Source organism: Rhincodon typus, chromosome 7 (assembly GCF_021869965.1).
Source record: "Rhincodon typus isolate 14 chromosome 7, sRhiTyp1.1, whole genome shotgun sequence".
In the NCBI taxonomy this organism is placed as follows: domain Eukaryota; kingdom Metazoa; phylum Chordata; class Chondrichthyes; order Orectolobiformes; family Rhincodontidae; genus Rhincodon; species Rhincodon typus.
The window spans coordinates 16,350,961-16,364,252 of NC_063338.1; the positions used below are offsets into that span (position 1 = coordinate 16,350,961).

At 42.9% G+C, this 13,292-nt stretch overlaps 1 protein-coding gene across 5 annotated transcripts in view; it reads left to right on the forward strand.

Moving 5' to 3' along the window:
• LOC109922502 (protein mono-ADP-ribosyltransferase PARP12-like) overlaps window positions 1–13,292 on the forward strand; it is a 35,891-nt gene that overhangs the window by 6,378 nt on the left and 16,221 nt on the right. For all 5 annotated transcript variants that reach the window (XM_048598909.1, XM_048598908.1, XM_048598911.1 and 2 more), the window contains 3 exons: window positions 411–669; window positions 3,369–3,470; window positions 5,608–5,731. In XM_048598909.1, the coding sequence (XP_048454866.1) occupies window positions 411–669; window positions 3,369–3,470; window positions 5,608–5,731 (485 nt within the window). The remainder of the gene's footprint in view (window positions 1–410; window positions 670–3,368; window positions 3,471–5,607; window positions 5,732–13,292) is intronic.

Consider the following 13,292-nt stretch of genomic DNA (forward strand, 5'->3'; position numbering starts at 1 on the left):
GGGAGACACGGTTGAGGGCGTTCTCGACCACCGAGGAGGGGAAGTTAACGGTCATCCAGTGTTCATCCAGCCCTGCACCTTGTTGTCTCGGATTCTCCAGCATCTGCAGTTCCTACTATCTCTGACTCACTAAAACCTATCTCTTTGTGAGCTTTTCATCACCTGACCCAATGCCTCCTTATGGGGCTCAATGTCAGACATTGCTTTGTAATGCTTTTGTGAAGTACCTTGGGACGTTACATTGGGTGCCATGGAAATATAAGTTGTTGTTGTTTTCTTTCGACACTTTGCTTGCTTCCCTGTCAGAATCTCAAGAGCTGTCACCAGGAACTGGACAAACTGGGCGTCCTGGACAGAGGAAGGCTGTGGATAAACAGGGGATGAAATTACAAATCATCTTGTCTTTTCAGGTCTGTGCCTTTTACAACAAGGGGAACGGCCCCTTTGGCTCTTGCAACTACAAACAGTCTTGCAATAAGCTTCACATCTGCCTTCAGTATGTTCTGGGTGCCTGTCCACTGGGAAGCCAATGCTGGCGATCCCACAGCTTCCTGGAAAGCCGGAGTTCGCTGGAGAATTGCCGATTGAACATCGAACTGATCTGTGATCTGTGTTCCATTTATCGTAACATCTGTGAAATCCGGAGAAGGGAAGCTGCTGCTGACAAAAGTAAAGCACGGTTCTGTTTCGATCTGAATTTTCACTGTTTAATTTTCTTTCCCTGCATCCCTGCTCTTAAAAAGTGTCTGTGGCTCACTCTGGCCTTGCAGGTCGGGAGGTTATGGATCAGAGCCAAGAACCTGAACCCCTAACGTATGTTTGTTGCTTCAGTGCGTTAGTGAGAGAATGTAACGTGGCTGGAGGTGGCCTTGTTTAATTATGACAGTAAACTGAGTCTCAGTTGGGCATTAAATGTATCCTATGGCACTTGTTATCCAATGCATATCAATTCATCAAAGCCACGAGCGGGTTGCTAGGTTTGTGGGATCTTGCTGTGCTCCATTTGACTGCTGCATTTCAAAAATAATTCACTTGTTACCGAATGCTCTAAGCAGGGATTGGACAGTCTCTAATTCGTTACCCGGTGTTTAATTGGACCGTGTTGAAGGAACATGCAGTGTGCTGGCTTTCTGTTCCTTCTTCCTTGCCCTGCTGAAAATCACAATATGCAGCCCCCATGTCTTTGCTTTGTGGTGAGGTTTTACCTTGGAACCGCACAAGGGACGAGGGGGTTCCATCTTTATTGGTTGATGGGTTTTGGGCATTGCTGGGAAGGTCAGCATTTTATTGCCCGTCCCTAATTGTTATAGAGTCATAGAGCCAGACAGCACAGAAACAGACCCTTCGGTCCAACTAGCCTATGACAACCATAATCCCAACTAAACTAGACCCACCTGCCTGCGTTTGGCCCATATCCCTCCAAACATTTCTTATTCATGTACTTATCCAAGTGTCTTTGAAACATCCTAACTGTACCTGCATCCTCTACTTCCTCTGGAAGTTCATTCCACACACGAGCCACTATGTGTGTAAAAAAAAAAAAATGCCCTTCATGTCTTTTTTAAATCTTCCACTTCTCACCTTGAATGTATGCCCCGTAGTTTTGAACTCCCCCATTCCATGGAAAAGACCCTTGACATTCACCTTATCTATACCCCTCATGATTTTATAAACCTCAATAAGGTCACCCCTCAACCTCCTACTCTTCAGTGAAAAAAGTCCAGCCTTTCCCTATAACTGAAACCCTCCGCCCCTGGCAACCTCTCCAGCTGAATAATATCATTCCCATAGCAGGACGACCAGACCTGGACACAGTGCTCCAGGAGAGGCCTCACCATCTTGTCTTTGAGAAGGTGAAGATGAGCTGAGGCCTTAAACCGCTGCAGTCTTTCAGGTGTAGACACGCACAGGCACGCACGCACACATACACGCACAGGCATGCACACGCACAGGCACACGTGCACAGGCGCGCACACAGATTTACACACACAGGCACGCGCACACAGATACACACGCGCACACACATAGACACGTACAGACACAAGCACACAGACACACACATATACACAGACATACACAGAAACACAGACGCAGACAGGCACACACAGACACACACATAGACACGTACAGACACATGCACACAGACGCGCATGCACGCACACAGCACTGTTAGGGAAGGCTGTGGAGATAGTGACAATGAAGGAACGGAGGTACAATTCCACATCAGCATGGTGCGAGAGTTGGAGGGAAAAGTGCTTGTGATGGCATTTCCCTATATCTCTTGCCCTCAACGTTCTAGGTGGCAGATGTTGTGGGTTTGTCATTCTTCAGTTGAGCAGTGTGACTGGAGAAGTGAGGTTATTCCCCTTACAGCAGGGCAGGTAAAGGTTAGCTTGAATAGAGGTGTGGCAAGATTGTGTAACAGGGTAAATAAGGGGAAAAGGCAGTGACCAGGTCAAAGAGAATTGGGAAGAGAACCAGCGAGATTACTGAGTTGTTACAGTGTGAATTCCACTACCCAAAGTGGCTTTCATTGGCAGGGGAATTGAATTTAAGAGTCGTGAGGTTACGCTGCAGTTCTATAAAACCCTGGTTAGACCATATTTGGAATATTGTGTTCAGTTCTGGTCACCTCATCATAGGAAGGATGTGGAAGCTTTAGAGAGCGTGCAGAGGAGATTTACCAGGATGCTGCCTGGACTGGAGGGCAGGTCTTATGAGGAAAGGTTGAGGGAGCTAGGGCTTTTCTCATTGGAGCGAAGAAGGAGAGGTGACTTGATAGAGGTGTACAAGATGATAAGTATAGAGAGAGTGGATAGCCAGAGACTTTTTCCCAGGGCGGAAATAGTACAAGGGAGATGTCAGAGGTAGGTTCTTTACATAGGGAGTGGTGGGTGCGTGGAATGCGCTGCCAGCAGTGGTAGTGGAGTCAGATACATTAGGGACATTTAAGCGACTCTTGGAAAGGCACATGGATGATAGTAAAATGTAGAGTATGCAGGGTAGTTTGAACTTAGAGTAGGATAATAGGTCGGCACAACATCGTGGGCCGAAGGGCCTGTACTGTGCTGTATTGTTCTACGTTCTAAAGGGCTTGGGGCGTGGGGGGGGTGGTTTGGTGTGTAAGCAGATTTAATGGTACCTTGCAAAATGGAATTGATAAATCATTAAAAAGGAATAATTTTGCTGCGTGACAGGAGGAGATCAAAGGAGTCAGGCCATTTCATTAACAATGATACAACGGACAAAGTGTTTTCTTTTCCTTTTGAATGAACCTTATGTGGTTACAGTTGTGTTCTGCATTCACCAATCATTTTCCAGAGATGTTGCCAATAAATGTAACTTGTGATCCTTGTATTTCATTCCAGTTAAGGGACTTTCACTCAGCCGCTCCATCAGTGAGCCCAACACTAATGTGGACAGTGAGGAGATCTGCTTGTTCTTCCTAAGGAAGCACTGCTCCTTTAAAGGTACTGAAACATCAGCTGCATGATGGGGTTGGAAAGGGGAATAGGTTTGGGTGCTAAAGGTGCTGTAAATCTCAAGGGTTCAACGTTGTGAGGAGAAGCCAGCAACTTGCTGCCAGTGGGAAAGTTCCTTTGGCACCAGTTCAAAGAAAAGCGGGAGAGTCTGTCCTATTGTCTCACAAACAACTTCACTAAAAAGATGATGTGGTCTTTATCTCAATGCTTTTGGTGAAATCTTGCCGTGGTCAATTTGATTACCACACTTGCTGCACTATTATAGTGACTACACTTCAAGAAGTACTTCCATTGGTTGGAATATGTAGAAAATGGGAGCAGGAGCAGGCCATTCGGCCCTTCAAACGTGCTTTGCTGTTTAATATGATCGTGGCCGATCATCCAACCCTGTACCCTGTTCCCACTTTCTCTTTCCTGTTTTGTCCCCTTCTATTACACCTTAATCAAATTTCTCCTCAGCCTGCTCTATTCCAAAGGAAATCTCCTCTCCATCCTCTGTAATGGATCCTTTCAATGAAGTGATGACCAACACTATACACAGCACCCTAGCTGCGGTCTACTTAGTGTTTAGTTTTAGCGCTACCTCTGTGCTTTCATTTTGCAGACTTTGGAAACTATTCCATAAGCTGCTTTGACCACCTGATCTACCTGTCCTGTTTTTCCAGAAACCTGCAGCCATTCACTGCCAGGTCCTTCTTTCCTGCTGTACTATTTGGAATGCTGCCATGTATTGTGTGACTTCTCGCCTTGTTTGTCCTCCTTCAAGCTTCTCTGAATTGATTTCTGTTTGCTGCCTTTCTGCCTGCCTGACCAGCCCATTGATATCTTTCTGCAATCTACAGCTTTCTCCCTCACCAACAACCATGTCATCAACGTTTCTATTGCCTGCAAACCCCTTGAGCATGGTTGTTGTTTATAAGTCTAAATAATTGGCTCACAATGGACCCAGTCTGAGCCTTGTGGAACCTCACCTTCCAGTTCCAAAAATACGCAATGAGCATAAATCTTAACCACCTGCGACTGAGCTAATTTTATATTCAATTTGCCACTCCCTGTGAATCCCATGACTTTTCTGACCTGTCTGTCATGTGAGACCTTGCCAAAGAAAAACTAATTGCATTAATTTCACAACCTTCGTAGATCCTTCTTGATACCTCTTCAAAATAATTCACTCAAGTAAATCGTGCATGCCAAATCGACAGTGATTAATTTGCATTTTTCTAATGGTCAATTAATGCACTGTGTCAAAATTTCCAATAATTTGCCCATCTCCGAGGTTGGGCTGTATATCTGGTAGTTACTCTGTCTATGCCCTCCTCCTTTCTAACCAACAGTTCAATTCTCCGTGCATGTGGCACCAATCCTGCAGCCAGAGTTAGTGAGATTCGATAATTAATCAACGCTTGTGCCATTTCTTCTCTTGCTTCCTGTAGCAGTTTACGATACATTTCATTCAAGCTGAGTCTTTTATGTACTTTCAAAGATGCTCAATACTGAAAGATCTTGATGCTCCCCCCATCAAAACGTCCAGTTGTTTATCAAACCATTCCAAGAGTTTTGCAGGAAACCAATCCAGATGTTGGTCACACTTTGTGTGAAGAACTTTCTAACATCAGTTCAAGTTTTGTTATTTTGACACCATGCGCCCTCATCGGAAGGCTGCAGTTTGGTCTGAGGTTGTGACCTGTACCTAGCTCTTCTGTATCATCTCTGATGCTTTCCGTATAAAACACTACAGCAATGTGACACACGTTGATCTTTCTTTGTGCTATGGATCGGCTTCCAAAGGCAGATCCATAATTTTCATGCAATCTCACAGAACAGAAGGAGACTTGTGGCGCAATGGTAGTGACCCTGCCTCTGGATCAGGAGGTCTGGGTTCAAGCCCCACTTACTCAACATCTCTGAACAAGTTAATCAGTACATATCAGAAGGGAGGCCATTTGACCTATCATTCCCTTACTGGCTCCTTGAAAGAGTTCACTGAAGTCTAGCTCAAGCTGTGATTTTCTGACTAACATTGCAAGCTCTGATCCAAGGATATGAAGAATGATTTTGAGGGAAAACCGTCAAAGAACAAGCTGCACTCCATTTGAAATGATCTGTTTATTTGTGATTGACACAGATCGGTGTAAACTGGTGCACTTCAGGCTTCCTTATCGATGGCAGGTTTATGAGGCAGGGTGGAAAGATCTCCCAGACATGGAGCAGATTGAAAAGGATTACTGTAATCCCCAATTCTCAGGCAGGTAAGCTCAACATAGGGCTTAGACTTTACCTTCTCTGATCCAAGCTCCTGTTATTGGTTGTTATTTCAATCTTATTGGGTGTAAAAGTTTATTCATCTTACAAGTGATGTTATATGTCTTCTTATTATAAAATGTTACATTATAGTTATGTAGTGTTTTAATATAGCATTTACTATGTTCTTGCTGAAAAGGGAGGCATGTTTCTGAAGCTGTTTACCTTGCCCTGTCAGGAGAAACATAAGAAAGGCAAATCTCAAATGATGGCAGTAACGAATACCACACAATGAAAGGGCTCGGGAAGCCAATGGTGTTCGATTTCTTTGTCCACGGTGACACCTCAGCCAACCAGAGTAGACCTACCAACAAATTAAGCCCCTTTTCTCCTGTAGGGTAAATTGTTGTGATTGTTTGAAATTTGGCATTCTTGCATTTGTCCTGCTGAGTGCAAGAGCGACACATCTCTCTTTCCAGTAAGGTTCTAGTCCTGTACAACTCACCTTGTCTTTGTACCAGAGGGCCATAGGGCTACTCTCTCATTAGAGAAAGTGAGAGATGACTGACGGTGGTTTAACCTGAGGGTCACATACCTCCGACAAGAGGAGAGGTTGCAAAGGTGGGACCTTGTGACTGCAAACATTATAAAATGCTATGTCATGTGGGTCAGCCGAGTTTCCATGTTATCAATTTGTTACACAAAAGTCATTTTTCATGAGGTGTACGTGTCAAAGTTTTATCTAAAACTCACATGACCTTCCCTTCCCTTCCCTTTCGATGAAGACTCACGGTGTTTGGAGAATTGCAAAGTCCCTCATAGGCATTGAGTGGGTATTTTGCATCAGTCTTTATATTAGAGGCTACAAGGAACATCCTAGAAGTAGCTGTCAGTCTGGACATGGAAGGGGAGCAGGAATTCAAGAAAATTACGGTCACCAGGGAAAGCTCGCCATGGATAGTAGATTGGCTAATTAACAGGAAACGGAGGAGGTATAAATGGGTCATTTTCTGGTTAGCAAGATGTAATGGGTGGTGTGTCACAGGGATCAATGCTGGAGCCTCAACATTTTTCCAATTTACACTAATGATTTGGATGCAAGCACCAGAAATGTAGTTGCTAAATTTGCTGATGACACAAAAATAGTTAACGCAGTAATTTGTCAAGAGGACATAGCCCTAACCCTAACCCGAACAGATATAGACTGGAGAAAGGAGTTGGCAAAGATTTGAGAAATGGAGTAGATGTAGGAAAATGTGCCATTTTCCATTTTGACAGCAAGTATGAAAAAGAAGCATACTGCCTAAGTACTGAGATATTGCAGAACTTTGAGATGCAGTGGGATCTGTGTGTCCTCGTGCATGAATCTCGAGGTTAGTATACAGTAATGGCAAGTAATTAAAGAAAATAATATGTCATCATTGTGAGGTTTCGGTTTTACAGAACACTGTGAGATCACATTCACAGCTCTAATGAAGAGTCATCTAGACTTGAAACGTTAGCTTGTTGTCTCTCCATGGATGCTGCCTGACCTACTGTGATCTCCAGCATTGGTTGTTTTCAGCACATTATAGACCAATTAGACTGACACCGATATTCAGGAACATGCTAGAGTCCATCTAAAAGATTTAATAACAGAGCACTTAAAGCAGTGACAGGAATGGACAGAATCAGCATGGACTTACAAAAGGGAAATCATGCTTGACAAATCTATTGAAAATTTAGGGGAATGTAACTAGTAGAGTCGATCAGGGTGAGCCAGTGCATAAAGTTTACTTGGATTTTCAGAAGGTGTTTGGTGAGGTCCCACATAAGAGATTAGTGTTTAAAATGAAATTGCATGGGTTTGCAGGTAGCGTACAGACATGGGTAGAGAACTAGCTGGCAGAGAGGAAACAACGAGTAGGAAAAAGTAGGTCGTTTTCTGAGTGTCATCCAGTGACTAGTAGGGTTCTGTGGGGATTAATGCTTGGACCCCAGCTATTCACAACATAAATTGATGATTTAGATGAGGGAACTAAATGTAATATCTACACAAAGCTAGGTAGGAAAGTGTGCTGTGAGGAGGATGCAGAGATACTTCAAGTTTGGACAAGTTGAGCGAGTGGGTAAATGCATGGCAGATGCAGCGTAACGTGGTTAAATGTAAGGTTATCCACTTTTTATAGTGGACACAGGAAAGAGGATTATTATTGGAATGGTGGTAGATTGGGAAAGGGGGATGTGCAACGAGACCTGGGTATCCTTGGAAAGTAAACATGCAGGTGCACGAGGCAGTAAAGAAAGCAATGGTATATTAGCCCTCATAGCCAGAGGATTCAATACAGGAACAGCGATTGTACAGGTCCTTGGTGAGACCGCACCTCATCTGAGGACATTTGTTCTGGCTATGGAGGGAGTGCAGTGAAGGTTTATGAGACTGACTCCTGGGATGATAGGAGTGATGTGTGTGGAGAGGCTGGAGCAGTTAGGACCATCTTCACTGGAGTTTAGAAGAACGAGAATAAAGTTCGGACAGGACGAGGCAGGGTAAATGCAGGAAGATGTTCCCGATGACCAGGGAGTTCAGAACCAGGACCACTCGGTTTTAGGATAGGAGGGAGGCCATTTAGGACTGAGATGAGGAAAAATCTCTTCACCCAGAGTGTGGTGAGCTTATGGAATTCTCTGCCACAGAATCTAGTTGAGGCTAAAGCATTGAATATTTTCATAAAGGAGTTAGATATAATTCTTAGGGCTAAAAGGATTAAAGGGTATGGGAGAAAAATCAAGAACAAGATATTGGGTTGGATGATCAGCCATGATCGTATTGAACAGTAGAGTAGACTCGTAGGGCTGAATGGCTTACTGCTGCTCATATTCTCTGTATTTCCATCAGTATACTATGTCGAATATTGCCATCTTACTTAAGGAAGCATGTTTTCCAATGGAAACAGCTCAAAGAAGATTGACCGGACTAATACCTGGAATGGGTGGGATTTGCCTTAAGTGGAAACATTAAACAGGCTGGCGTGTATCTCTGGAGCTTAGAAAAATAAGAGATCCCTCAATTGAAGCGTTTAAGATTGTGAGAGGTATTAACATGGTGGAAGTTGAAAAGATGTTTCCTTTTGGGGGAGAATCTAGAACAATGGATCACTGTTTACAAATAAGGGCTCACCCATTTGAGACAGTGATGGGGAGAATTGTTTCTCTCACAGAGGGTTAACTATCTTTGGAACCCTCTTCCTGAAATTGTTTTGGAAGCAGCGTCCTTGAATATTTTTAAAGCAGGGTAGGTAAGACTTTTGATCGACAAGGACATGAAAGATTATCAGGGGTCAGCAGGAATGTGGCATAATTAGATCACCCAGGATCTTATCGATGTGAAGGTGCAGCTTTTGGACTGGGATTGGACAAAGTCGGAAATCACACGACACCAGGGTATAGTCCAACAGGTTTATTTAAAACCACAAGCTTTCTGAGTGCAGCCCCTTCGTCAGGTGAAGGATCTTACTGAATGGAGAAGTGCACTCAAGGGACTTGCTGCTGTTCCTAATTCATTTGTATGAGCTGGTTTTGAGGCAGAGGTGTGGCCACAGAGCCACAGCTGATTAAAGGAGAGTGTTCTGAATAAATGGTTAAATCTAATAAGATTCCCAACAGCCTGAGGCAGTGGAAAAGGCAATGTGGAATGTTCAGAACTCAAGGCAAGATGCCCAGCGTGTGGAATGGTTCCCAGTTATCCTACAGGAGAGTCAGAGCTCCATCCAGCAAATCAGCAAAAGAAGAACTCAGCACTTCTGTGGTGTTCCTGGTTACAAAGTTCAAACACCAGCTTATTGCTAAGTGGGGAGGTGCCTGTCTCTTGACACCAAGGCAACGAAAGGCTAACTTTACAGTTTGTTTACTTAAGACAATATATGTTTGATATGCTACTGCTGTTTTGTGTGTTGTTGTTCCAAGTAGCCTAATCCTTCATTTGTCACCTTAGTATTAACTGCTACAATGTCACAACGTCTGTTTATGTCAATCTTACTGTTAACGCTCATGATGCCAGCAGTCATACTGACATACTCAAGAGGAGTCCATTCAGCCCCTCAAGCCTACTCCACTATTCAATAACATGGTTGATCCTACCTGCCCCAATGCCCTTTAAGTTCCTTGTTCATCAAGAATCTATCTACCTTTGCCTTAAAACTATCCAACGAGTTTGTCCTGAAGAAGGGTAATACCCGAAATGTTGACTGCTCCTTTCCTCCAGATGCTGCCTGGCTTGCTGTGTTCTTCCAGCCTCCTGTTTGTCCACCTTGGATTCCAGCATCTGCAGTTTTTTTTGTCTCTCCTATTGTCTGGAGAAGACTCTCAACGCTTGGAGGGATAAAAATAACCTGTGAGACACCCATTATTTTTAAACTCTGATCCCAAGTTTTAGTATCTCCCACAAGGGCAAACATTCTTTCAACATCCACTCGGTCAAGTCTCCTCGGGATCTTGTATGTTTCAATAAAATCATCTCACATTTTCCTAAACTTCAGTGAATAAAAGTCTAGCCTTGTCAACATTTCCTCATAAGATAACCCCTTCATCCCAAGAATCAGTCAAGTTAACCTTCTCTGAATGGCTTCAAATATAATTAGGTCCTTTCTTAAATAAGGAAGCTAATACTGAACACAGTACCCTAGATGTGGTCTCACCAACGCTCTATACACCTGCAGCAAAACTTCCCAATTTTTACATTCCATTCCATTTGCAATTAGCAGCAATATTCAGTTTGTCTTTCCAAACATTCACTAAATTTGCTGTTAGCTAAGACAATAGTTCCGAAAGGGTTAATGTTGGAGGCTGTATTCAGCTCCACCCCAATCCGATGATGATGTAAGTATTTGGATTGGGCAAAGGCAGAGCATCTTCAGATCTTGTCAGCTGAAGACCTATATCCATAAGTTTCCCAATAGTCTTAAAAGCAATATGCATTGTAACTTGTACCGATCACTATTGTGAAATCAACAGCATCCTGTTTCATGCACGATCCTCCCCTTGATCAGACCCATTAGTGGTTTTCCTTCACCACTTAAAACCAAGTACGCCCTTAAACCTAGTCCAGGGAAGGGAGCAATAGCAGCAATTTATCCCAACTGCAAGTTAAGATCACCACCCGTACAGTAGCTGCATGCTAACGTTTTTGTACCAGGATACTCGGATCTGTCTGAACCTCTGAGTTCTGCAATTTCTCTCCACATAAATAACTTGCCCCTTTTCCACTCTTCCTGATACGTTCACACTTGCTCACATTATAGTCCACCTCCCAATTGTTTTGCCAATTCATTTCATCTATAGCCCATTAGACTCCTTAAGCCTTTTTTTTAAGAACTTACTCTCCTATCTTTCTGTCATCAGCAAATTTAGCAACATGTAGGTTATTGATATAAATTGTAAATAGTTAGGCCTCAGCAACTGATCCCTTCAGCACTTCACTCGATATGTTTTGCCAACCTGAAAATGACCCATTAACACCTACTCTTTATTTCCTGTTAGCTAACCAATCCTCTATCCTCGCTAATATATTGTTCCCTATATAATGAACTCTTACTTTGTGTAGGAACCTTTCGATGTGATGCCTTGTTAAATGCATTCTGGAAATCTAAGTACATCATATTGAAAGATTTCCCTTTATCCATGCTGTTTGCTAATTCCTCAAAGAACTTCAACATATTAGTCATAAAGGGTTTCCCTTTCACAACACCATGTTGACTGCTTGACTGCATTGAGATTTTCTAAGTTCCCTCAATGACCTTTGTAATGATAGGTTCCAGTATTTCTCTGACAGATGTTAAACTAACTAGCCTGCAATTTCCTGCTTGCTGCCTCCTCCTTTCTTGAAATACATTGACTGTTTATCAATCCAATGGGAACTCTCTGTAATTTAGGGAATTTTAAAAAATGGATGTCAATGCCATCAGCTTCAATTTCTTTCCAATCCTTGGATAAAGTCCATCAGGACCTGTGAACTTGTCAGCTTTCAATTCGAATATTTTTTTCCCGTATCCTTTCCTTGGTGATTGTAATTGTTTTAAGTTCTTCTCTTCCTTTCACTTCCTCACTTACAATTATTTCTGGGACATTATTTACAGTGAAGATAGATGCAAAATAAATTAATTCATCTGCCATTTGCTTATTTCCCATTATTAATTCCCCAGATAAGCTCACTAAGTTTAAAGCTCAATTTACTTACTCTACTTTTTAACTACCTGTGATAGAGTGTAGAAACTCTTCCCATCTGATTTTATATTGCTCACTGGCTTTCTCTTGTACTCTTAACTTCTCCCTCCTTATCATTCTTCTAGTAATTCTTTGCTGTTTCTATAGTATTGTTTTTCCATTTCCTACTCAGCCTTCTATCCTGTCACTAAACTTTGCTGAGTGATACACATTCTTTTCAATTTTCTTTCAATTTTCTTTCAATTTTTAACTTCCTTAATTAGCCACATCCTTCTCCTAGAACTCTTCCTTCTCGAATAAACGTATTTCTGCTGAATGTTATGGAATGTGTCTTTAAGTCTGCAGCTGATACAAATGGCCATCATTGTTGGCAGTCCCTTGGTTTGAGGTCACATCTACTCAGCCTGAAATTCCAACTGAACAATTCAGTTCTCAACCTGGAAACCTTTGGGCATTTTGAGCAGGATGTCCCACATGGTAGTGGGATACAGAGAGCAGGATTTGCTTCCTTTTCTTTCTTTCTTTCTCTGCCATGTCTCCACCTAATCACTAAAATGCTGGGACTCGATGTGTAGTACAGCTTGATGGGCAATATGTCCCATTCTGAATGTTTCCTCAAGCTCCGTCCTGTCACTAAAGCCAATGCTGCTTCACTTCAAAGATGTGACGTCGCTATCGTTTCAATTACCTTAATCACAGACATATGCTCATAGACACACACGCTCACATCCTCACGCACTGTCACATAAGCACTCTCTCGCGCTTGCTGTCTCTTGCGCATGCGCTGTCTCTTGCGCATGCGCTGTCTCGTGCACTCTCTCTCACTCGGTCTCTCTCACACTCTCTGTCTCGCATTCTCTTTCACATTCTGTCCCTTGCATACACATGTTTTCCCTCTCTCTCTCTCTCTCTGACACACAGAGACAGAAACACACACTCTCACATTCCCACATACATTCTCACATACATACAGATTACAGACACACATTCATACATTCTTACACATACAAGCATAGAGACACACATTCTCACAAAGGTACAAACAGTGACGTGCACACATGCACATGCTGTCTCACGTGCACTCTCACATGCGTGCACACTCTCAGCCACACGCACTCTTAGCCATGCACACACTCTCTCTCATTCTCACATAAACGCACACAAATAGAGAGAGACACGTTCTCACATACACAAATGCATTTTCAGATGCATAGAGACACACACTCATATACATACATTCTTACATAAACACAGACAGACACACACATACTTGTGTGCACACAAACAGAGACACACTTTCACATACACACAATCACACATTTCTCTCACACACACACACAATCACACGTTCTCTCTCACACACACACA